General features: G+C 37.6%; 1 protein-coding gene and 1 long non-coding RNA gene across 4 annotated transcripts in view; both read left to right on the top strand.

The window, feature by feature from the left end:
* Positions 1–8645, top strand: part of RAB23 (RAB23, member RAS oncogene family) — a 39994-nt gene extending 31349 nt beyond the window's left edge. For 2 of the 3 annotated variants that reach the window (XM_086707149.1, XM_086707147.1), the window contains 2 exons: positions 1184–1276; positions 4530–8645. In XM_086707149.1, coding sequence (XP_086563275.1) covers positions 1184–1276; positions 4530–4795 — 359 coding nt within the window. In that variant the 3' untranslated portion in view covers positions 4796–8645. Of the gene's footprint in view, positions 1–1183; positions 1277–4238 lie in introns of all 3 variants that reach the window. The other variant, XM_086707148.1, reaches the window with a different exon arrangement.
* An 11149-nt stretch (positions 8646–19794) lies between these two features.
* LOC147580997 (uncharacterized) lies at positions 19795–22978 on the top strand. Its single transcript, XR_015251302.1, has 2 exons — positions 19795–22167; positions 22204–22978. It is a non-coding gene; the product is annotated as an uncharacterized LOC147580997 (long non-coding RNA).
* Positions 22979–27552: the final 4574 nt, after the last annotated feature.

Below are 27552 nucleotides of genomic sequence, written 5' to 3' on the forward strand. Positions count from 1 at the left end.
AAAAAAATTAAAAAAAATAAAGATGTAACTCCGTATATGTATGTATACATGTATGCGTTTTTCATGCATACCTCTTAAAGTTATTGAATTGAGAACTCCACAATAGTGCATATTCCATTAGGTAGTTGTAATGGCCTTAATTTGATGTGGTGTTTTGTTTTTTAAGTAACTTCTACGCCCAATGCGGGGCTCGAACTCATGACTCTAAGATCAAGAGTCTTGTGCTCTACCGACAGAGCCAGCCAGGCACCTCTGACCTTAATTTGTTTAATACTATTTCCCAGTTTAAGAAAGTGAGATTAGAGAAAGATGACTGTTATTTTTCTCATTCCAGAATTGCTACTTACTTTATTAGATTGCAATTTGATTGTTGCATCGTTGATTATTGTTTTTTTCATCTAAAGAAAGGGGACATCTTTTCAAGACTGAGTTAGTGTAGTGCTGCTGAAGCTGATCCCTATTCAAGTCCCAAAACTAATGACTACAAGTATTTCATTTCTTTACCAATAAAATGCCATATATATATTAGTATTACCATTTTCTTAGGTATTGTTCAAATAATTTTTAAAAGTTGAAATTTTTGAACTAGATTGTATACTTTTTTTAATGTTTATTTATTTATTTTGAGAGAGAGATAGCATACCTGCAAGCAGGGGAGGGGCAAAGAGAGAGGAGAGAGAGAATCCCAACATGAGGCTTCATTCATCTCATGACCATGAAATCATGAACTGAGCTGAAATCAAGAGTTGGACGCTTGGGGCACCCGGGTGGCTGAGTGGGTTAAGCGTCTAATCCTTGATTTCGACTTGGGTCATGATCTTGCAGTTGGTGAGTTTGGGCCCTGCATTGGGCTCTGTGCTGACAGCGTGGAGCCTGTTTGGGATTCTCTCTCTCTCCCTCTCTCAATGCCCCTCCCTCACTCGTTTTCTCTCCCCCTTTCTCTCTCAAAATAAGTAAAGCAAGAGTCGGTCGCTTAACCAACTGAGCCACCTGTGCCCCCCCCAGATTGTATACTTTAATGTAATTTTAAATGTGTTTAGTAAGGATTAATAAAAGAATATAAATATTTCAAAAATAAAATAAATGTAGTATAAAGTATTATAGTGAGTGATATAAAATAATAGATTTTACATGCAGAAATTATATTGACCTGGTAAGATTATTGTTTTTGTTTTTATTTTAGTATTTAAATATTTGGCTGAAAAATATCTTCAGAAACTCAAACAGCAAATAGCTGAGGATCCAGAATTAATGCATTCAAGTAGTAACAAAATTGGTAAGTACTCAGAAAGTTTTAGTCCCATGTTTACCTGGTAAATTTATTTTCATTCGTTATTATCATATTTACTATTTTTTTAATTAAAAAAATTTTTTTTAGTGTTTATTTTTGAGAGAGAGAGACAGAGTATGAGTGGGGGAGGGGCAGAGAGAGGGGGAGACAGAATCCAAAGCAGGCTCCAGGGTCTCTGAGCTGTCAGCACAGAGCTGGATACTGGGTTTGAACTCATGAGCTGAGAGATCATGACATGAGCACAGCCCCAGTCAGACTCCTAACTGATTGAGCCACCCAGGTGCCCCATATTTACTATTTTTTAATACAATATATTCCTTTCTTAAAAAACAATGTGATTAGGAAGTATTAGATAAGCAATTAAAAAATTTTTTTTAATGTTTATTTTTGAGAGAGAGAGAGAGAGAGAGAGAGATACAGACTGCAAATGGGGGAGGGGCAGAGAGAGAAGGAGACAGAATCTGAAGTAGGCTCCAGGCTCCAAGCTGTCAGCACAGAGCCCAGTGCGGGGCTCGAACTCACAAACTGCCAGATCATGACCTGAGCCGAAGTCAGACACTTAACCAACTGAGCCACTCAGGTGCACCCCTCAGGTGCAATTTTTAAACTTAGTATCAGGTCTCATATTAAAAGGTATATTGAGTTAAAAGATTTTTTTTTAACTATTGAATTTTCTAAATTCATTTTATATTTTAGGAGAACAGAGATAAAGACTTTTTAAAATGGTCTGTTCTATAAGTAAAGAAACTCTTAACACATGTTCTGTACTTGTACTGTCTCCATACACTTTACTCATTTTATTTTTAATGCTAAATGCCTGCAAAGTTTAGCATTTCCTGAAGAACAAGTGTATTGTCTGCTCTGTAACAATAACTGACTAACCATGTCTTCTTGCTTGTTGCTTTGGCTTCCAAGAAGTTGAGAACCAAATTTTCTGTTTCTAAGGCCTTTTTTTTTTTCAATGTTTATTTATTTTGGGGACAGAGAGAGACAGAGCATGAACGGGGGAGGGGCAGAGAGAGAGGGAGACACAGAATCGGAAACAGGCTCCAGGCTCTGAGCCATCAGCCCAGAGCCTGACGCGGGGCTCGAACTCACGGACCACGAGATCGTGACCTGGCTGAAGTCGGACGCTTAACCGACTGCGCCACCCAGGCGCCCTGCCTTTTTCTTTTTTTTAATGTTTATTTAATTTGAGAGAGAGAGTGAGAGAGTGCACATGCATATGAGTGTGAGCAGGGGAGGGGCTCTCAGCACAGAGCCCAACTTGGGGCTTGATCTCAAAAACTGCGAGACCATGACCTGAGCCCAAATCAAGAGTTGGACGCTTAACTGAATGAGTCACCCAGGCGCCCCTGTTTTGTTTTGTTTTCTTTAAATTTTTTTTTTAATGTTTATTTATTCTTGAGACAGAGACAGAGCGTGAACAGGGAAGGGGCAGAGAGAGAGGGAGACACAGAATCTGAAATAGGTTCCAGGCTCTGAGCTGTCAGCACAGAGCCTGACGTGGGGCTTGAACCCACGAACTGTGAGATCATGACCTGAGCCGAAGTCGGACGCTTAACCGAATGAGCCACCCAGGCGCCCTGTTTTGTTTTGTTTTAAATGTTTTATTTATTTTTGAGAGAGAGATCACAAGTTGTAGAGGGACAGAGAGCGCAGGGGACGGAAGATCTGAAGCAGGCTATGCACTGAGAGCAGCAAGCCTGATGAGGGGCTCGAACTCATGAACTGCAAGATCATGACCTGACCTGAAGTCGGATGCTCTGCTGACTGAGCCATCTAGGTGCCCCAGGCGCCCTTGTTTCTTAAGTTTCTGTGTAGTCTCTTAAGGACTTCATATCTGTATTCTATCCAACTCCCCCCACCCCCCACTAAGTAGTTTAGAAATTGGAGATTACATTTTAAGACCAGCACAGTTCAAAATGGAAACTCTAATAGTTAAACATTTTCTTTTATTTCATCCTTTTATCTACTCATCACTTTAATTATCTATAGACCATTTTGTTGTTGTTTTAGCCAAATAGGAAAATTTTACATTACTACCTGCTTTTTTTTTTTTTTTTTTTTTTTTTAATTTTTTTTTCAACGTTTATTTATTTTTGGGACAGAGAGAGACAGAGCATGAACGGGGGAGGAGCAGAGAGAGAGGGAGACACAGAATCGGAAACAGGCTCCAGGCTCTGAGCCATCAGCCCAGAGCCTGATGCGGGGCTCGAACTCACGGACCGCGAGATCGTGACCTGGCTGAAGTCGGACGCTTAACCGACTGCGCCACCCAGGCTCCCCACTACCTGCTTTTATATATGCGGTGTTTTTATTAACATAAAATCTCACAAATACTGTCGTCACCTACGGATCTGGTATTCTTGAGGAAATTATACAATGTAAAAGATAATAAGTGAATTTATTAAAATTATCATATTTACTGGTCCCAAATTTCAGAAATGGATTGTTAGTGAAAAGATGCAGAGCAGTGTATATAGTTCATCACTATTTTGGTAGTCAAAGAAGAAAAGAAGAATATATATGTGCATTTTTGCTTACATATGCATAAAATATTTTTGGAAGGATACATAGGAAAAGTGATAAAACATGCATGCATTAGGGAAGGTAATCTGGTGATGTGAAAGGGAGACTTCATTGTAATCCTTTTTTTGTATCCTTTGAACTTTGAATGATGTATATTGGCTATTAAAAATAAATTGGATGGCTTAGTTGGTAGAGCAGGTGACTCTTGATCTCAGGATTGTGAGTTCAAGCCCCATGTTTACTTAAAAAAAGATCGTAGAGTTTAAAAAAATAATAAATGAAATGAAAACAAAAGCTTAAAATTATAAATACTGAACATATTATGGACTTACTAAGAAACTGGATGCACAGTTTACATTTGGTAACCCTAAGCTGCATCAGTGCCATTCTCTGTGCTTTCTCTCAATTTATACAGGTGTCTTTAATACATCTGGTGGAAGTCACTCAGGTCAAAATTCAAGTACCCTTAATGGTGGAGATGTCATCAATCTTAGACCCAACAAACAGAGGACCAAGAAAAACAGAAATCCTTTTAGCAGCTGTAGCATACCCTAAAATGTTTTAGGGAGGAAAAAAGTTGAATTGTATTGTGCAATTCCGTAAGAAACACATCCAGCTGTCGTGGTATGTTACAAGTTTTTTTTTTTAGCAGACTTTGCACCTAATGGCTCTCTGAAAGTTGACAGACTTAAATACTGTTCTGCAGTGCTTTTCAGATGGAGTGACATCTTTGGTGGAAAAATTCCTGCCTTGTGGACTCGTTTTAATTTTTTTGCATCAGACGAAGCTTCTCCTGTTTTTGAAGGAATGGTCCATAAGAAGTGTCAAAAAACAGGTTTTGCTGAATTTGAAACGCTGGAAAACATAACTGAAATGCCTAAATATGTTGGTACAGATTTTAATATTATGGGTCAAGGAAAGATAGCAAGCATTCTTTTTCTGAAGTTGGTCATACAGCTTTTTGGAAAGTAGTACTGAATCTGAATACTTACAAAAAAATAATATTGAAAGGTAAGCTCTAAATCTTGCCAGACTGCATTGGTGTGTATTTTGGCAATGTTACTTGTGCAATATCTGTATAATTTAGAATGTGGAGGTATGCATGCAGATATCTGGTACTGAAATATACTGACGGTATGTTCAGTATTTAAGGAAACATAGAATCTAATTCATTCATAAAATCATTTACACATTGTGTGTATGTTAAAAGTTTTTATTTTCAAATAAGAAATTCCAGACATATATTTTGCAAAATGAGCTCAGATTTTAAAAGTGCTTTGTGCCAAATATATCATACCTAATTTTTACAGTGCTTTACTATCAGAATTTATATTGTTTATAATGTCTTTTAAAAGCCGTTTCCCTCTCTGACAGAGTAGATACAAGTCAAGTATAAATGTTTTAATGCTAGAGTATCTCCCAGGTGAGACCTGTTGCAAAATCTCTCTCCTACGTCCATCCATAAGTGCGGTGAGCTTGTGCTGGCCAGGTCACAGCGCACCTGCAGTTATCCCTTAGGTCCTGTGAAGTGCGGTGGTACTTCCAATACCTTTCGCTGCTGACTGAAACGCAATTTTGAACTTTTAAGATTGTGCTAATAATGTTTTTAAATGCAGAAGAAATGATCTTTGGTCTTAATCTGCATTATGGATTTTATAATGCCCTGCAACTCTAAAGCATCTTTTCGTTTACACGTTTTGTATGGTATTTTAAGATTATCACTTAAAAATTTCTATAAACTTCAGTTTGTATAGCACTTTCTCAAGAGCTCTGTTAACACCAAATACAAAATAATTTCTTTTAAGAAACGATTTTCATACGTAATCATGTGACAGCATAAATTTTGTGACTTGGGACAGGAGCTTTCCAACTAAGATAACTGCATGAACTCTGTTAAAAAGTGATTATCATTCATCAGTGACTTTGTTTTTAACCCTTGCTATCTACTTGGTTTTTACAGGATTTCAAGATATGTAAAAATAACTTTTTGGAAAATGTGTCAAAGTCGTTTTTCATTATTTGTACTATATGCATAATGTTATATGTATTTCTATTGTATGTTTTCTCTCTCTCTCTCTCTCTCTCTCTCTCTCTCTGTCTCAAAGTTTTCCATCCGCACCGTCCTCCTCCCTCTGTCCAGATTACTATTAAGAAGATAATAGAAATTTCTGGGGCAAGTCCTTAGTAAGTGGTCAAGAGTGAATGTTTGCCTTTTCATAATACTGAAACAATCTGGCATTATCTATTTTAAAGTAATATAACAAGTTAATTTTTATGTCACCAGTTGTCTCCACACCCATTGCTGGCAGTGGGATAGGTGTTGGGGGAAACAAACTCAGTGCCTAACAATGGGTACCCTGTTAATGATTCATCTTTCCTTTTTTTCTCTCTTAAAATACAGTCTCTTTATTTTGCACAAAATATATTTTGTGGCGAATTGTTTTGTGGTCTTTAGTAGCCAAAGAAAATCATGTATGTAATATGTTCACATGTGTTCTATTTCAGATTAATTAAATGTGTGTGGGAAAGAGTTTGCTAGTTTTCTATATAATCTCTGATGATTGTTGAAGTTTCCTGATATTTGTAATATAATTTTACATACTTAGTTTTGTCCTTTTTTCTTTTCATAAGAACCGAAGAGAGATCTTTGTTACACATTTGAGTTTTTATTTGCACTTGTGTATTTTAAACCTAACCATAATTGGTCATTTTAAATAACTAAGTACATCTGAAAATCAGTCACAAATGATATGTTAAATACTTCCTTAGTTTAATTCTAAAGCCTTCAAAGTTGACATTAATTTTTTTCTTGAGACACTTAATTCTCTTAAATAACCATTAATTTCTAACGAGCTATGGATGCTAAAGAAAAAACTGTGTAAGACTCCAGGATGTTGTTTGTGCATTTTTACATTATGGCTGGTTTTTAGTATACAGACACATAGCTGTGGGATAATTGCCATATTGCAGAGTTCCTCAAGTTTCCTTTTCTCTTTCAGTCTACTGAATTAAATAGCATACAGAATAGCTCATGTGAGGCAATATACCATTGAACTTTGAACAACACCAGTTTGAGCTGTGTGGGTCCACTTACATGATTTTTTACAATACTGTAAAATACAACACTGTATTTTTCTTCCTTACGGTTTTCTTAATAACCTTTTCTTTTCTCTGGCTTGCTTATTGTAAGAATACAATATACAATACATACAACATACAAAATATTTGTTAATAGTCTATTTTATTCGTAGGGCTTTCAGTCAATTGTAGGCTATTAACTTTTGGGGGAGTCATTATACTTGTATTTTCCACTGTGCAGGGGTCAGTGCCCCAGTCCCTGTGTTGTTCAAGGATCAACTGTATTTCTGTTGTTATTAGTGCCATAAGATGATATTAGCTGCCATTAATTTAGTACTTACTATCAGGTAGGAACTATACAAAGTACCTTGCAAACAATAATTTAATCTTTGCAACTCTGTGGAGGTATTATTTTTCCCTCCCTGTTTTTGAGAAAAAGGAGAACGAAGATGTGAGAGAAGTTTGTCAGTCGCATACTAGTTAGCAGCAAAGCCATTTTCTATCCCATTTTATAACTATTAATTTTCATATAGTCCAGACATAAAAAGATGTGCTATCTTCTCATTATACTTTACTATCTAATATATATATGTATATATGTGGATTTGATACTGCTTTATATATGCAGTTATATTTTATGGAGGAATTACTGCTAAGAACGTTTTCAGATTATAAATGTTCTAACATACTGATTTCTTATTTGATGCATTTATTTTAAAACGAAAACTAAAATAATAAAGAGTAACTTTATTTTTCAATCAGAAGTCTAATTTCTCATCTGAAATTACGGGGAGGAAAGTATCTTAAAAGACTGATTTAATCATATTTTAGTGTATATTTGATAGTTTTGTCTAAAAAAATTAAAGAATTAAAACATGACGAAAAGCTTTTGAATTGGGATTATGTACTTAGTAAGCAAAAAGAAATAAGTTAACCATTTTCAAGTACATTATAAAAGGTTTATATAAAGGGAATTCTGACCAGCCATTTTTAATTAAAGTAGAAGATCATAGGTGAAGGATTAAGCTTGGTTATATTGATTATTAAATGCTGAAATCATTTAATGAAGTTAAGTAATCTTCATAAATGAAAATATTAAATAAAAAAAATAGAGGCACCTGCCTGACTCAGTCAGTAGAGCAGAGTCAGTGACTCTTGATCTTGGGGTTATAAATTTGAGCCCCACATTGTGTAGAGATTACTTAAAAATAAAATCTTTAAAAAATATATTTTATCCATGCTGAATGCCAGTTTGGATGCAGGAGTTGTCATAAAAAGATTTTTATTTTCCCAATTGCTTATATCTCTTAGAATTCAGTTTTTCATATATTAAGTGACAGATTCACTTCAACATATTTCTATTATTTTTAATTAAGAGAAATCAAAGGCTAGATTTGCTTTCTCCTTGGTTGTTGTATTGTAGCATGTGTGATTCCTTTATATCTCTTATATTCTATCTTTGTGCTGTCATTAAATGTGTACATATTTCATCTCTTCTAATTCAAATGTTATTCAAATTTTTCTATTTTTAAAACTGTAATGAGGATAGTTTGCTCTCCTATTAGAGTATAAGAAAAAACACCATGTCATACCAATCTTGAAATTTCCTCATATGGCTTTACACAGATTTATAAGTTACACTCATCAGCAGATTATAAACAAACACCTAAGACTTAAATGTGTGATACTTATTGCTGAGAGAAATTAAAGGAGATTTAAATAAATGGATATATTATATACACGATTGGAATACTCAATATTGTTTTGTTGTCAGCTCTTTCTAAATTGATCTGTAGATTCAGTGCAGTCAAAATCCCATTAGGCTTTTCACTAAAAATTTCAAGCTTATGTAAAAGCTATGTGATGAACCTACAATAGCTAAAACAGTTTTGGAAAAGAACAGAGTTGAGGGACTGAGTCTCTATGATTTTTAAGACCTTGGGTATGGATGGGTACTGTAAACAAGACACATAGATCATTGAAATACAAATACAGTCCAGAAATACACCCACACAAATATGATCAAATGATTTTTTTTTTATGTTTGGTTATTCTTGAGAGAGAGCGCGCGTGAGCATGAGTGGGGGAGGGGCAGAGAGCGAGGGAGAGAGAATCTGAAGCAGGCTCTGCGTTTGTCAGTGCAGAGCCTGACACAGGGCTCGAACCTACAAACCGTGAGATCATGACCTGAGTTGAAGTCAGATGCTCAACCAACTGAGCCACCCAGGTGCCCCTATCAAGTGATTTTTTAAAAATACTCCACAATAATTCCATGGGGAAAGGGAAAATGTGCTGGAATAACGATATTTTGAATCTCAGGCCTTATCTCATACTACCCTTGAAAAGTAATTTGTAGTGTACTATTAACCTAAATGTAAATGAAAGCAAAAACTAAGGCTTTTAAAAGAGAACAGGAAATACCTCCATGACCTTGGGGTAAGCAAGTATTTCTTCGAACCCAGAAAACACTATAAAAGAAAATTGATAAGTTGTACATAATAAAAATTTTAAATTTCTCCTCATCAAGGGGCACCTGGGTGGCTCAGTCGGTTGAGTGTCTGACTTTGGTTTCTACTCAGGTCATGATCTCAGGGTTCTCAGGATCTAGCCCCATGTTGGGCTCCATGCTGACAGCCTGGAGCCTACTTGGGATTCTCTCTATTTCTGTCTCTCTCAAAATAAGTAAACTTTAAAAACAAAACAAAAAATTTCTCATCAAAAGACTTGGTTAAGAAAATGAATAGACAAGTATATTCGTAATGATCATGTCATTAGGGATTTATATCCATAATATATTTTTGGGGAGCCTGGGTGGCTCAGTTGGTTAAGTGTCCGACTTCAGCTCAGGTCATGATCTCATGGTTCATGGGTTTGAGCCCCGTGTCAGGCTCTGTGCTGACAGCTCAGAGCCTGGAGCCTGCTTTGGATTCTGTGTCTCCCTCTCTCTCTGCCCCTCCCCTGCCCTCTCTCTCCCTCTCAAAAATAAATATTTAAAAAAATAATAAAAAGCATAATATATTTTTTAAAAACTTACAATTCATTTATAAAAGTAAAAGTGAGCAAAATACTTTAACAGACACATTACAAGGAAAGTATATGAATGGGCATTAAGTACATGGAAAAACGCTCATCATTAGTCATCGGATAAATGCAAGTTAATACAACAATACGATTATATCAGACACCTCTAAAATAGCTGAAATTAATGACTGACAAAATATTTGCATAGATGTGGAGAAACTGGAATTCTGGCTCAACCACTTCAGAAGCCTTGGCAGTTTCTACTAAAATTAAAGATATGTCATCTGTATGACCCAGAAATTTCATTTCTAGGTATTTACCCAAGAGAAATAAAATTTTAGGTATATGAAAATGAATGTTCATAGCAGTTTTAAAATAGCCCCAAACTGGAAACCTAAATATCCACCAACACATGAAGTTGTACAAATTGTAGTATATTAATTAAATGAAATGCTACTCATAATTAAAGAGAACAAATTATTAATATACAAAACAACATGAATCTCACAAACTATGCCGAATGAAGTCTGAAACAAGAGTATGCATATAATTTCATTTATATGAAGTTCTAGAGTAGGCAAATTTAAGATTAAAAAAATAACAGTGGTTGCCTCTGGAAACATGCATTGACAAGAAAAAGGCACAGAATATTTTTGGGTGAGGGAGATATCTTGGTATGGGTATGTGTTACACAGCTATGCACATGCGTATGTATGTATGCATACACAGCTATATGTGTGTATCAAAACACATTGAATTCTACACTATGACCTGTATATTTCACTAAATTACACCTCAATAAAAAATTAGAAAAATAATGTGCTTCTTGGAAATACTACCTTCATGATGAGTTATATTTAGATTAATAATTATTTGGGACTACTTCTAAGAAAGGTGGTGGCTTAAGCACTAGCCACTTGGATATCCTTTATGGAAACTGACAAATGACCAATGGAATATAAAATAGAGGAACAACTTGAGTAGTAGATAGTCTCCAAAGATGTCCCCCAAATAATTCTGCCCCTTCTTGTACATACACGCAGCTACTTCCATCAGGAGGGAGAATTTATGTCTCCTCTTGAATCTGATGTGGGCTTGTAACTGCATTACCTAGTTGAATGCAGAGAAGAAACATTCTGGGATCTCTGAAACCAGGCATTAATAAGCCTTCTGCTTCCTTCCTCTGAAACCCAGTAGCCATGCTATGAGAAAACTTGAGTCAAGGGGAAAAGGATAAAGGGCTTCACCTAGTAGTACTAGCTGAGCTCACATATGATTGCCAGCACCAACCTGGAGCCATCTTGGAAATGGATCCCCTAGCCTGAGTCAAACCAACCTTACTAGTGCCATACAGAGCAGAAATGAGTGCCCCTTTGAGCCCTGCCCAAATTACAAAATCACAAGCAAAGAAATTGAGTATTGCTTTAAGTTACTAAATTTTGGAGTTGTGTGTTACATAACAATTGGTAATGAAAACAACTTGCATTAATATGAGGATATGGAAAATACCAACTACATGGCACAAATTCCAAGGAGTTTTTCCCAAGTGGTATATATGGAACCAGATCAAAGTAGGACATGTAGGGCTTGCTCATAATTCCTTTCCTGAGGAAGGAGTGCTGGGCTTCAGAGAGTATGTAGAGGAAATTCTGATGAAATGCTTAACACAAACCTTTTAGGATTCTGGTTGGGGTTGTATACATATTATAGATTAATTTGGGTGAATTGTCATCTTCGTCGTGTTGAGTCTTCAGGAACATCATATTTATTTACTCATTTTACAACATTTATTTACTCAAGTCTATGTGTATGTGTGTATTTGCCAGTAAACTTTGAAATTTGTTAACTTTTCTGGTTGTTCATCCTAACAAAGTATCTATATTGGTCCAGTATTAGGATTTCAAATAAATTGTGTTGGAGATTATCTGGGTCCTTGGGCAAATCTTTTGGTTTCAAGAAGGGGTAAAAGTTGGGGTGCCTGGGTGGCTCAGTTGGTTGGGTGTCCGACTTCGGCTCAGGACATGATCTCATGGTTCATGGGTTTGAGCCCCACGTCGGGCTCTGTGCTGACAGCTCAGAGCCTGGAGCCTGCTTCAGATTCTGTGTACCCCTCCCCCACTTGTTCTCTCTCTCTCTCTCTCTCTCTCTCTCTCAAAAATAAATAAATTTTTAAAAAAATTTTAAAAGAAGGGGTAAAAGTTTGTATTTTCTTCAGTGATTTTGCAAGATTTACAGTATAAACAGCTTGTTTGAAGTAGGAAGACGCTATCTCAAACAATTTCTCTAAAAATTTTTTTTCACTGATGTGCTAATCCGTTGCCTGTCAAGGTTTGTTCCTTGGCACTGCCCCCCCTTCCCACACTCACCCTGGCAACAGGCACTGATCCTTGTTTTAGAGGTTCACAGGCCCCTCTGTGCTCCACTTCACAAGGGCAGGCTTAAGGAGCTGCGGTTCTGGCAGGGCCTCCTGCTGACAGCCTGAAGCTCTACTGCCCTCTCTCTAGTATGGGGGTGTGGGTTCAGTCATGGACATCATCACTAATTACGCAAGCAGGCTTTTCCTTTTTCATTTATTGACTTGCAGGTTGCTCATTTCCTCCTCGCCCCCACATCCACCCCCTCTGGTTTTGTTTGCACTTTGTGCTCTGGCCTATACCATCTCTTTTTCCATCACTGAAACAGAATTGTTCCTGTATTTATATTATACTGGCCATTTTTGAAAACATCCCTAAAATGGGAGGTTTCAGAATTATCTTTCTTTTTTTTTCTTATATTTTTTCAAAAAATTTTTAAGTTTTATTTATTTATTTTGAGAGCGAGACAGCATGAATGAGGGAGGGGTAGAGAGAGAGAGGGAGAGAGAGAATCCCAAGCAGGCTCCACGCTACCCACACAGAGTCTGATGTGGGGCTCAAATTTACAACTCAAATTAGGAGATCATGACCTGAGCGGAAATCAAGAGTTGGACGCTTAACAGACTGAGCCACCCAGCTGCTCCCCAGAATACCTTTCTTAAGCAGATAGCTGATTATAACCAAATTTTAATGGTTCTCTCTAAAATCCAAATATCTTAGCATTCAGGACTCCCCCAAGTTTTACTCCAGCTCACCTTCTTACTTTGCTTTTATGTATCTGATATTTTGACCATTACTGCTTTTAGAACATACCCTGAGTTTGCCATCTTGGGTCTTTTATTTTATTTCCTGACCCCAAATGTCCACTCATTTATCACATAGTTGTGGACTGCTTCATATACCAAACACTTTAAGTAGTAATTTTTTTTAAACCAATCATGCTTAAATTTTGGAAGAAAATGTTTTCTTTGATCAAAACTATATTTTGTGTGTCTAAATGTTTAAAAATATCGAAGTTTAAACTGTGACAATATACAGAGCCTATCTATTGACACGTGAGTTGTGTTAATGCCAGTGGTTCACATGTAAGGAAGTGAGTTAAACTGTCATCCTGAACCAGATCATGATGCAGTAGGATGTGAAGCCATGAGCAGTGTCAGCTAATGGTAAATTAAGAGGGGAATTACGCTGAAGGAGTCTGTAGGTTTGTGGTGAAGAATAATTCCATAAATAATAACAGAACAGACAGCATGGCAAAAGATATGCTGGATTCTATCTTTAATTATAGATGCCAGGTGCTATGACTGATTATGTCCCCTCCCCCCAACCCTCAAATTCATATGTTGAAATCCTCATCTCAAGTGTGATGGTATCAGGAGGTAAGGCCTTTGAGAGCAGGGCCTTCATGAATGAGATTAGTGCTCTTATAAATGGGACCCCAGGGGGCTCATTTGCCCTTTCTGCCATGTGAAGACACTACAAAAGATGTCTACCCATGAACCAGGAAGTAGGTTCTTACTGGACACCAAATCTGCTGGTGCCTTGGTTTTGAACTTCCCAGCCTCCAGAACTGTAAGAATTAAATTTCTGTTGTTTATAAGCCATTCATTCTATGGATGCTGTATATATATATATATATATATATACACACACACACACACATATATGTGTGTGTGTGTGTGTGTGTGTATGTATATATTAATGTTTATTTTTGAGAGAGAGAGCAGGGAGGAACAGAGAGAAGGGGACAGAGGATCTGAACCAGGCTCTGTGCTGACAGCAGTGAACCCAATGTGGGGCTTGAACTCATGAATCGTGAGATCATGACCTGAGCCAAAGTCAGACACTCAACTAGCTGAGCCACCCAGCTGCCCCTGGATGCTATGGTTTTTTCTTTTTCTTTAAAAAAAAATTTTTTTTTTTTTTTTACGTTTATTTATTTTTGAGAGACAGAGAGAGAGCACAAGTAGGGGAGGGGCAGAGAGAGAATGAGACACAGAATCCGAAGCAGGCTCCAGGCTCTGAGCTGTCAGTACACAGCCTGATGCGGGGCTTGAACTCACACACTGTGAGATCATGACCTTAGCCGAAGTTGGATGCCCAACCAACTGAGCCACCCAGGCACCCCTATGGTGTTTTCTTAAAGCAGCCCAAAGGAACTAAGACAGAAAATGGGTACTGAGAAGTGGGGTGCTGCTATAATAAATACCTAAAAATGTGGAAGTAGCTTTGGAACTAAGTAATGGGCAGAGACTGGTAAAGTTTTGAGGTACATGCTAGAAAAACCCCATATGCCCGTGAATGGACTATTAAGTGTGATTCTTGTGAGAGCTCAGAAAGAAAAGAGGAGAGCTGTGGAGGAAACTTCAGTCCTATTAGAGAATACTGAAGTAATTCGGAGCAGGATGTTGGAAGGAACATGAATGGTGAAGACCATTCTGGTGAAGTCTCAGACAGAAATGAAGAGCCTGTTAGGGAAACTGGAGGAAAGGCAATCTGTTATAAAGTGGCAAAGAACTTGGCTGAATTGTGTTCATGTTTTAGTGTTTTGTTCTACCTTCCACATTCCCAGTTGGTCTTGCTTCTACTTGCTACTTCTCATGCATCCTACACATTGCTGCCAGAATGATCTTAAGCGAAATTAATTTGTAAAATCTTTGGGGCACCTGGGTGGCTCAGTTGGTTAAGTGTCTAATTCTTGACTCAGCTCAGGTCTTCATCTCAGGGTTGTGAGGTCAGGCCCCGTGTTGGGCTCTGTACTGGGAATGAAGCCTACTTAAAAAAAAAATAATTAATAATAATAATAATAAATTGTAAGATATTCTGCTTCAGAGCCTTGAATCACATTCATTGCCATATTGTCAAATTCTTTAGTAGGACCTTGTTCTTATATTGCTCTCTAGTCTTCACTCTAATCTGCTATAGTGAATACATTGTAGTTCACAGATTGCATCTGTTATTTAAGATTTCTGTGATGTTGATCAGTCTGTTTCTTCTCCTAGAATTTTCCTCTTCTCCTTCCTTGCCTTCCTAACTCCTGAATGTTCTTTAAGAATTCATGTCAGTACCTTCATCCCTCAGGAAGTCCTCCCTTATCATCGTGTGCTAAATTAAGTGTCTTCACTTAATTCTACTTCTTCTGGAATTCCCCTCTATGATTTCCTTCTATGATTATATTTATACCATACTACTTCTTAATCTGCTATTTAAATTTTGGTCTGCTTCAGAGCACCTACAATGTATCAGGCACCATACTAAATCTAAGAGGTAAAGTAATGATCAACAAAGACACAGTTCTTGCTCTTAGGGAGTTCAGAGACTAAAAAGAAGTCAGAAATTAAGCAAGGAATTGTAAATGCTCCAAAAGAAATGTAAATTCTATGGTAAGTATAACAGAGAGACCTCAGGGATCAGGAATCTTTAGGCTGAGACATTTCTATCCCTCCATTAGACCATGAGCAACTTGAGATTGGTGAGAAATTATGTTGGTCTTAATGGGCACTTGATAGCTGTTCATGAGTGAATACCTATGTTCCATGATGGAAAGCTCTTTATTTCATGAGGCAGCAGATTAAATTTTTAGACTCCTCTAATATTTTTTCTTTAAAAAGTTTTAAAGTTTATTTATTTATTCATTTAAAAATTTACATTCAATTTAGTTAACATATAGTGTAATAATGATTTCAGGAATAGAATTTAGTGATTCATCACTTACATATAACACCCAGTGCTCATCTCCATTAAGTGTCCTCCTTAAGGCCCTTTGCCCATTTAGTCCACCCCCCCACCCAAAACCCCTCCAGTAACCCTCAGTTTGTTCTCTGTTTAAGAGTCTCTTCTAGTTTATCCCTCTCCCTGTTTTTATATTATTTTTGCTCCCCTTCCTTTATGTTCATCTGTTTTGTATCATAAATTCCTCATATGAGTGAAGTCATATGATATTTGTCTTTCTCTGACTGACTTATTTCGCTTAGCATAGTACCTTCCAGTTCCATCCACATAGGTGCAAATGACAAGATTTCATTCGTTTTGACCTGGACCACTTTCTTACAACATACACAAAAATAAACTCAAAATGGATCAAAGACCTAAATGTAAGACAGGAAGCCATCAAAATCCTAAAGGAGAAAACAGACAACAACCTCTTTGACCTAGGCAAGGGAAACTTCTTACTTGACATGTCTCCAGAAGCAAGGGCAACAAAAGCAAAAATGAACTATTGGGACCTCATCAAGATAAAAATCTTCTGCACCACAAGGGAAACAATCAGCAAAACTGAAAGGCAACAGACAGAATGGGAGAAGATATTTGCAAATGAAGTATCAGATAAGGGGTTAGTATCCAAAATCTATAAAGAATTTATCAAACTCAACACCCCCCAAAAAATCCAGTGAAGGAATGGGCAAAAGACATGAGTAGACCCTTTTCCAAAGAAGACATCCAAATGGCTAACAGACATATGAAAAAATGCTCCACGTCACTCATCATCAGGGAAATACAAATCAAAACCACAATGAAATACCACCATGCACTGTCAGAATGGCTAAAATGAACTGAGGCAACAACAGATGTTGGTGAAGATGCAGAGAAAGGGGAACCCTTTTGCACTATTGGTAAGAATGCAAACTGGTGCAGCTGCTCTGGAAAACAATATAGAGCTTCCTCAAAAAATTAAAAATAGAACTACCCTACGACTCAGCAATTGAATTACTAGGTATTTATTCAAAGGATATAGGAGTGCTGTTTCGAAGGGGCACATGCACCCAAATGCTTATAGGAGCACTATCAACAATAGCCGAAGTATGAAAAGAGCCCAAATGTCCATTGACTGATCAATGAATAAAGATGTAGTACATGTATATAATTAAGTTTATTTCTTTTGAGAGAGAGAGAGAGAGAGAGAGAGAGAGAGAGAGAGAACAAGCTGGGGAGGGTCAGAGAGAGAAGGAGAGACAGAATCCCAAGCAGGTTCATCAGTGCAGAACCTGAGAACCTGTTGTGGGACTCAAACTCAGAACTGTAAGATCATGACTTGAGCTGAGATCAAGAGTCAGATGCTTAACCAACTCTCTCTCTAAAAGTTCTACTTATTGTTCTTAGTTATGGATTCTGGAGGAGCTCAGGGTAAGTTTACTTTTTCTTCTATATAGTAGCCCTTCAAATATTTTAAGATGGTTATATGGCCTTATTTGGAGCAGGAGTAGTGTAGGGTGGAGTACAATGGTTAAATATTCCCTTCTTTCAAAGTAAGAGGAAAAAGTATTTGTACTTATTTGTCACCACCTGTTAAAGATGGTAGACTGAACACGAGCATTCATCTTTGCCACCTCTCCAAATCCCATTAAAATGACCTTAAAGATGTTTAAAAAGCTACAAATATCTCATATTCAAAGACAACAAGGGAGAGCAACAGCATACAATTTTGAAAGCTGGAGAGTGGATGGATTGGGGAGAAGTCCTTACTTGTCATAATCATATTATATCCAGGAAAGCAGAACCATAAACAGCAGTGGAGGAGCCCCAGAAGTGAGCCATCTTGCACCACAGTCCTCCCAGAGGCTCAAATTGGCAGGACTAAGTGTGTTAAATACACCTTTTTATTCTGATGTTTTGACCTCTGATGGTGGGGAGACTGAACCTCCCAGGGCTTCTCTCCCCACCTCTCCTATGAGGTTCTTCCATTCTGGGCTAATAATCTGCTGCCCTAATCATCCTAGGCTGGGAGTCAATACCTAAGGACAACCCCTGTGTCCCAGAGCCTGCTGAGATTATTTAAACTAGCCAGTCCTTGGCCTCCTTACCCTGCCTCTCCCAGTCCTCTCAGGAAATTGCAGTAAAGCCTGTTTCTCCCTCACTCCCTGTTATTGAACCAACCCTGGGGCTTCCCCTGTGGCTCTTTGTGGGTTGGCATGCTTCCTTCCGGGAATGGTGAATAACAAAAGATTTTTTCAATGGCAAGTATCTCCTGACCTCAGTACTAATAAAACCTAAATGTTAAAAACCAGGAATCTCTGAAAAAGAAGGGTAAAATAGGATTGATTGATTAAAAAAAATTTTTTTTTATGGCACAAAAACAGACACATAGACCAATGGAATAGAATAGAAACCCCAGAACTAGACCCACAAACGTATGGCCAACTCATCTTTGACAAAGCAGGAAAGAACATCCAATGGAAAAAAGACAGTCTCTTTAACAAATGGTGCTGGGAGAACTGGACAGCGACATGCAGAAGGTTGAAACTAGACCACTTTCTCACACCATTCACAAAAATAAACTCAAAATGGATAAAGGACCTGAATGTGAGACAGGAAACCATCAAAACCCTAGAGGAGAAAGCAGGAAAAGACCTCTCTGACCTCAGCCGTAGCAATCTCTTACTCGACACATCCCCAAAGGCAAGGGAATTAAAAGCAAAAATGAATTACTGGGACCTTATGAAGATAAAAAGCTTCTGCACAGCAAAGGAAACAACCAACAAAACTAAAAGGCAACCAACGGAATGGGAAAAGATATTTGCAAATGACATATCGGACAAAGGGCTAGTATCCAAAATCTATAAAGAGCTCACCAAACTCCACACCCGAAAAACAAATAACCCAGTGAAGAAATGGGCAGAAAACATGAATAGACACTTCTCTAAAGAAGACATCCGGATGGCCAATAGGCACATGAAAAGATGCTCAACGTCGCTCCTCATCAGGGAAATACAAATCGAAACCACACTCAGATATCACCTCACGCCAGTCAGAGTGGCCAAAATGAACAAATCAGGAGACTACAGATGCTGGAGAGGATGTGGAGAAACGGGAACCCTTTTGCACTGTTGGTGGGAATGCAAACTGGTGCAGCCACTCTGGAAAACAGTGTGGAGGTTCCTCAGAAAATTAAAAATAGACCTGACCCAGCAATAGCACTGCTAGGAATTTACCCAAAGGATACAGGAGTACTGATGCGTAGGGGCACTTGTACCCCAATGTTTATAGCAGCACTCTCAACAATAACCAAATTGTGGAAAGAGCCTCAATGTCCATCAACTGATGAATGGATAAAGAAATTGTGGTTTATATACACAATGGAGTACTACATGGCAATGAGAAAGAACGAAATATGGCCCTTTGCGGCAATGTGGATGGAACTGGAGAGTGTGATGCTAAGTGAAATAAGCCATACAGAGAAAGACAGATACCATATGGTTTCACTCTTATGTGGATCCTGAGAAACTTAACAGAAACCCATGGGGGAGGGGAAGGGAAAAAAAAAAAAAAAAAGAGGTTAGAGTGGGAGAGAGCCAAAGCATAAGAGACTCTTAAAAACTGAGAACAAACTGAGGATTGATGGGGGGTGGGAGGGAGGGGAGGGTGGGTGATGGGTATTGAGGAGGGCACCTTTTAGGATGAGCACTGGGTGTTGTATGGAAACCAATTTGACAATAAATTTCATATACTGAAAAAATAAAAATAAAAAAAATAAAAATAAAAAAATAAAAATAATAAAAATTTTATGTTTATTTATTTTTGAGAGAGAAAGAGAGAGACAGAGCACAAATAGGGGAGGGGCAGAGAGACAGGGAGACACAGAATCCGAAACAGGCTCCAGGTTCCAAGCTGTCAGCACAGAGCCCAAGATGGGGCTTGAACTCATGAACCATGAGATCATGAACTGAGCCAAAGTTGGACGCTCAACCGACTGAGCCACCCAGGCGCCCCTGAAAGCTTTTATAAGAAGCAGTTAGATACTCCAGATCTCCTTTGCTCTCTCCCTGCTACTCGCCTTGTCTACCACCATGTATAGCTTGTCATTTGCCCCTCTCTCACTATAGCAGATTTTGTTTGCTTTCTGAATAAAAGTGAACCAGAGGGAGTACCGGGCCCAGCTGAGAGGAGAGTACCACACTGAAAACAAGAGTAGTAAGTGCAAGTCTACATGTTGAAGGGAGAAACTCTAAATCCACTCAGCTCCAGGAACAGTAGCAAGCAGGCTTAGAGCCTCCACATAGAACACTGGACATTTGGGGCACTTGGGTGGCTCAAGTCAGTTAAGCATTTGACTTTTTTTTTTAATATAATTTTTTGTCAAATTGTCTTCCATACAACACCCAGTGCTCATCCTAAGTGCCCTCCTCAATGCCTATCACCCACTTTCCCCTCTCCCCCACCCCCCATCAACCCTCAGTTTGTTCTCAGTATGTAAGAGTCTCTTATGGTTTGCCTCCTTCCCTCTCTGTAACTTTTTTTTCCCCTTCCCCTCCCCCATGGTCTTCTGTTATGTTTCTGAAGATCCACTTATGAGTGACAACATATGGTATCTGTCTTTCTCTGACTGACTTATTTCACTTAGCATAATACCCTCCAGCTCCATCCACGTTACTGCAAATGGCAGGATTTCCTTCTTTCTCATTGCCAAGTAGTATTCCACTGTATATATATATACCAATTCTTCTTTATCCATTTATCAGTTGATGGAAATTTAGGCTCTTTCCATAATTTGGCTATTGTTGAAAGTGCTGCTATAAACATTGGGGTACATATGCCCCTATACATCAGCACTCCTGTATCCCTTGGATGAATCCCTAGCAGTGCTATTGCTGGGTCATAGGGTAGTTCTATTTTTAATTTTTTTGAGGAATCTCCACACTGTTTTCCAGAGCAGCTAAGCATCTGACTCTTGATTTTGGCTCAGGTCATGATCTCACGGTTTGTGGGTTCGAGCCCCATGTTGGGCTCCATGCTGACAGTACAGAGCCTGCTTGGGATTCTCTCTCCCCTCTCTGCCCCTCTCCTGCTTGTGCTTTCTCTCTTTCAAAATACATTAAAAAAAAAAAAAAAACTTTAAAAAATAAAATAACATTAAAAAAAATTTTTTAACGAACATTGGACATCTAAAAAAAGGCCTTTCTTTAGAAATCTAAGAAAAGGCCTAAAGATACTGATAATTGGGAATCTCCCCAGGAATCACCTCAACCAGCTCACTAGTTGACAAAGCCCTGCCCATGCACACACAGCTTCAATTCAGGTTTGAACGTTCCACTCTTAAATGTGAATGAATTGTCAAGGATCCCCATACATTTGAACAAAGCCTCCAACCTCAAAGACAGAGACAAAATCCAAGGGTAAGCTAAAGCTTAGAGAAAATAGAAACTAAGAGGGAGGAAAAAAAGCTAAAAAAAATCCCAACACCACAGCTCATTAAAATCTACAGAGACATAATACAAAAGTAACATATCCATGAAACAATAGATAACTAAAAGGAAAATTATAAGAGTAAAAAAATTATTGGAAACTTAAAATATGATAGTGGAAAATTAAAAGCAATTTTTTTTTGTGGAGAATTAAAATTTCAATGGAAGGATTGAAAGATAAAGCTGAGGAAATCTCCCATAAAGTAGAATAAAAATGGAAAGAGATAAAATGGGAGAGAACAGATAAAAAAATTAAAGGACTGATCAAAGTTCAATCCAACATCTATAAAACAAGAATTCCAGGAAGGCTATAGAAAGAGACTAGAAGTGAAAAAAATCAAAGAAATAACTCAAGAAAAATTTTCAGAATGGAAGGACCTGATTCTATAGATTGAAAAGGTCCACCGTGTTCCCAGCACAGTGGAGGAGAAAAGACCTAAATCCAAGTACATCATTATGAAATTTCCAAACTCTTGGGACAGAGATGTTAAAGCCTTCTAGAAAGAAAAACAGTCACATACAAAGGATCAGGAGTGAGACCAGGGATCAGACTTCTCAGCAGAAACACAGAAAGGCTGATGACAGTGGAACAGGGCTTCAAAGTTCTGAGAGTGAATAATTCCTGACCCAGAATTCTTCGCCTACCCAAACTAACAAATATGAGGGTATAATCAAAGCATTTTTAAACGTGAAAGGTTTTAAAAAAACTTATGTTCTATATATACGTTTCAGGAAGTTACTTGACAAGATACGTTATTAAAACAAAAGAGTTAACAAGGAGAAATACACCTGATCCAGGAAATGGGAGGTCCACCACAGGTGAGGAGTAGGGGAGAGCGGGGGCCAGCAGCTGTGAGAGGTAGGGGAGCAGCAAGTCCTGGATAGTAGAAAAGGGAGAGGCTCCAGAATGGCTATCTCCAGGGGGGATAAAATTGATAGAATATATAAGGGTTTAAAAATGTTTTGAGAGAAGATTTACATTTCTAGGAAAGAGTTTGTGGTAAATTAATATAAGTTACATAGAAAACTAAGCAAATGAAAAACAAGCACTAAGGAAAAGTACAAGAGAGGAAATATAATCACATTGTGCTATTAGCTCAACAATGCAAATTATTTTATGGCCATAACAAAGTAAATACTGTTTGATCTAATCAAAACATGAGACAATTATGTATTATGAGGAAGGAGAAGATTCGTAAGTGTGGATGTGTGGGTGTGAGTGTGGGGGCAGTTAGTATGTAAGAGAATCATTTTCTCATCTTCCATAATAGAAAGTTGATGGATATAGAAGATTAAGACATGTTTAAAGTAACAAAACTAAGTATAGAAATATGGCTATAAATACTAAAAGAAACAGAAAAGGATTGAAAATTCGTCCTTTGGCAACAAAAATCAGAGGCATATGAAGCTATTGGATTACTGTTTTTCATAATAAATTTTGTGGAACTATTTAATTTTTTAAACTATGAATATGTAAACTGATAAAGATAAAATTATATTAAAATTTCTTTGTAAACTGTTAAGTGACAGATAAAGACTACCACTATTATTAATAATGATGTTAACAATAATTGGTTCTTTACTTGGTTTGGTACAATGTTCAGCTAATTAAATGAGATCTGACATGTTAATGTCCAAAACACTGGTTGGCATATCATAAATGCTCAATAAATAATGATTTCTTTCTTCTAGTACCTCTAAATGAAAGTTCCTCTAACTTCCTTCATGTCAAAATATAGTAAAAGCCTCTAATAAAGCATTAAAAATTCCCTGCCAATAAAATGTAATATGATATTGTGTTAACAGATAGAAAAAGTGAAATGTTTTGATTTTTTTTTTTTGTCTACCAATAAATATTCCTTAAGGGAATTATTATAATATAAATTAGATTACTTGTAATCACAACTTAACACTGAAAAGAATTATAGTCGTATAGCTACAACATGGAAATCAAGTAACTTACAACTGACTTAAATTGTTTCATGTTTTCCTAAACCAATATGACGGTTACCAAATCAAAAAGAAAAACATGCTAGTTAATCATAGCATAAGCTTTTTTCCTAATATGGTATAAACAATTGTAAAGTTCTTACTGTATGACATCTTAGGGTGTGTATTTTCCTAACTCTCAGAGGAAGATTAGTAACATATCATGTGCTTGGTTTTTGGTTTGTGTGTGTGTGTGTGTGTGTGTGTGTGTGTGTGTGTAACCAAATTGCTGCCCAGACTTTATTTAGAGCCCTGAAAAGCCCAGGCTCCTTACATTATAATTAAGCAATGATGTAACCTGATCTGTATTTGTATCTGAACTGATTACAGGCAATCTCACAGTGATGTTTGCCTTGAGTTTTTTTTTTAGGAATGATTTCTTACGGAAAAGAGGAATTTTATAGAAATCCCCCTTTTCTTTTTTTAAATCAAGTAGACTCTACACCCAACGTGGTACTTGAATTCATGACCCTGAGATCAAGAGTTATACACTCTACCAACTGAGCCAGCCAGGCAGCCCTCTAGAAATTGTTTTAAATACCTTTTATGAATTTTGTGGATATTCTCAAACAACATAGTATTATTTGTTCCAAAGACCATGTTTCCCAGTTTGGTACCAACCAAATACCATCTACCAAGGCCAGCCACCTATAAAATATAAGTTCTCAGAAGGTTCCTAATGTTCAGTCAGCTCTCCTCTGCAGTCTGTAATTCATTGTTTCACCTTTTTACACTTTCCAGATGTCATTATTACATATACTCTGAAAATGCAAACGGTGAAAGAAATGCAAATGGTAATGGTCATTCACTACTGAATATTGCACCCTGATTAATTGCCTGAGAAGAGGGAAAGGAAGCTGTAGTGGGGAGACAACGAGGACAAGGTGTGGGTGTGTGAAGGTGATGGTGGTGGCTGTGGAGAGCCTGAGTGTAGAATAGGCTGCTGTGTGCACGTGGGGACCAAGGGACAAAGGATGCAGAAAGGAATGGTGCTGGTCCCCTAAAATAAAGATTAAGAGGGGATGTCAATAGAATATTAGCACAGATAGGGATGCCTGGGTGGCTCATTCAGTTAAGTGTCCGACTGTTGATTTTGACTCAAGCTTTCTCTCAAAATAAATAAATATTTAAAGAAAAGACTATTAGCACAGATGAAGAGGTTAAATTTTATTTTACCTTATTTTTAAAAGTTTTAAAAGTGTATTTATTTTGAGAGAGAGAGAGACTGAGTAGGGGAGGGGTGGGGAGAGAGGGAGGGAGAGAATCCTAGGCAGGCTCTGCACTTACAGAGCCTGATGTGGGGCTCGAACTCATGAACCCATGAACCTTGACATCCCAACCTGAACTGAAGTCAAGAGTCAGATACTCAACCTATTGAGCCACCCAGGTGCCCCAGTGAAATTCTATATTAAAACTGAGTGTTCAGAATGAGACACACAGTGTTTGGCTTACTGTTCCTTCTATATCATTTGAATCTATCTAATATAATGGGGAAACACAGATACTTCAATTGCCTGAGAAAACCTTTCCTGACTTTCCTGATCTCCCCAATTATATTCCTTTCTTCTAAGTATTTTTTGAGGTTGTATTTTACATGTATTTGTGTGATTCTTTTATTTTATTATTCTCACCCACTAGACTGTAAATGCCCTAAGGAGAAGCACTTTGTCTTTTGAGGTTCACCATTGTATCCCAGTATGGCAATGGGTCCAGCACATAGTAGATTCTCCAAGAATATAGTTGACCCTTGAAAGCATGGAGGTTGGGGCACCAAGCCTCCATGCTGTTGAAAATCCACGTTTTGACTCCCCAAAAACTTAACTACTAATAGCCTACTGTTGACCAGAAGACTTACCAATAACAAATAGTTAACACATATTTTGTATGCTGTATGTGTTATATACCACATTCTTATAATAAAGTAAGCTGGAGAAAAGAAAATGTTATTAAAGGGGCACCTGGATGGCTCAGTTGGTTAAACATCCAACTCTTGATTTTGGTTCAGGTCATGATCTCACAGTTCATGAGATCGAGCCCCGCATCAGGCTCTGTGCTGACAGCACAGACCTTGCTTGGGATTCTCTGTCTCCTTTCTCTCTGCCCCTTCCCCTTGTGTGCATGCACTCTCTCTCAAAATAAATAAATAAACATTAAAAAAAAAAATCTGTGGAGCCCCTTGTTCAAAGAGCGGGGAAAACGTGCCATTAAAGGAACTAAAATAGAGGCCCCTGGCTGGCTCAGCCTGAATAGCATGCCACTCTTGATCCAGGGGTCCTGAGTTTGAGGCCCACATTAGGTACTAGAAATTACTTAAATAAATCAATTAAAAAAAAAAGGAACTAAAATTTAAAGGTTTTTCTTTTAAAAAATCCCTATGTTATTATTTTTTTTAACGTTTTATTTTATTTTTGAGACAGAGAGACAGAGCGTGAATGGGGGAGGGTCAGAGAGAGAAGGAGACACAGAATCTGAAACAGGCTCTGGGCTCTGAGCTGTCAGCACAGAGCCTGACGTGGGGCTCGAACTCATGGAGTGTGAGATCATGACCTGAGCTGAAGTCAGATGCTCAACTGACTGAGCCACCCAGGCACCCCAAAAATCCCTATATTATTTATGAAAGGTAATTGGGAAAATATTGATAACTGAGTAACAACATAACTTACAGATTTTAAAATAATATTTCTGATATCATAATTTTGTGAATGCAATAAATAATAATACTTGATTAATGTGATATCTTGATTGATCATAAGACTTTTCTGGCTCATATTTCTGCAAATTTATTTATTATGTGATCAAAATTTACACTTTTAGCTTTATTTTCATTTGATATAATTGGAGTCTGCTGCGGGGCTTGATCCTAGGGCCTTGACCCCGGGGTCATGACCTGAGCTGAAGGCAAGATGCTCAATGGACTGAACTGCCCAGGCACCCTACACACATATTTTTATAATTTAAAATTTTGGGATCGACTGATACAACTGTTCCAGGGCTCTTAAGAGTATTTGATAGGCTGTGACAACTTTGGGATACATTCAAAAAAATGTTTTTTAAGTTTTATTTTTATTTAAGTAATCTCTGCACCCAACTTGGGGCTTGAACTCACAACCATGTGATCAAGTGTCACATGCCTTCTGCCTGAGCCAGCCAGGTGCCCCTACATTAGGATAAATTTCTGATCAATTATTTTGAAATGTAAATTTTAGTACATCTAGACTTAATGATTCTCATGGCACAACTGTTCTAGAAAGATTTAACCCTTCATAAAAACCCATATGTGTATGTCTGAGTGTGAATTTAACTTTCCAGGAAAACTTATACGTTGGCATTTTAATATTTGTTCTGACATTTCCTGTAACTTGTGTACAACAGCCTGCCACTGCCTTCATCATTTGTATATAATTTGTATGTAATTCAGTAGGCCCATTTATGCATTACAATGCTTTATCTTTTTAAAAAATTAATTAATTAATTAATTTTTAAATTTACATCCAAGTTAGTTAGCATATAGTGCAACAATGATTTCAGGAGTAGATCCCTTAATGCCCCTTACCCATTTAGCCCATCCCCCCCTACAACCCCTCCAGCAGCCCTCTGTTCTCTATATTTAAGAGTCTCTTATGTTTTGTCCCCCTCCTTGTTTTGTGTTTTTTTTTGAAAAATTTTTTTACATTTATTTATTTTTTGAGAGACATAGAGAGACAGAGCACAAGTTGGGGAGGGGCAGAGAGAGAAGGAGACACAGAATCTGAAACAGGCTCCAGGCTCCGAGCTGTCAGCACAGAGCCTGATGCGGGGATCAAACTCACAAACCGTGAGATCATGACCTGAGCCAAAGTCAGATGCTTAACCAACTGAACCACCCAGGCGCCCCTGTCACCCTCCTTGTTTTTAAGTTATTTTTGCTTCCCTTCTCTTATGTTCATCTGTTTTTATCTTAAATTCCTCATATGAGTGAAGTCATATGATATTTGTCTTCCTCTGACTGACCAATTTCGCTTAGCATAATAACCTCCAGTTCCATCCATGTAGTTGCAAATGGCAAGATTTTATTCTTTTTGATTGCCAAGTAATACTCCATTTATTCTTTTTGAATACATACCATACA

This window comes from Puma concolor, chromosome B2 (genome assembly GCF_028749965.1).
Source record: "Puma concolor isolate L17-30 chromosome B2, mPumCon1.1.hap2, whole genome shotgun sequence".
Classification (NCBI taxonomy): domain Eukaryota; kingdom Metazoa; phylum Chordata; class Mammalia; order Carnivora; family Felidae; genus Puma; species Puma concolor.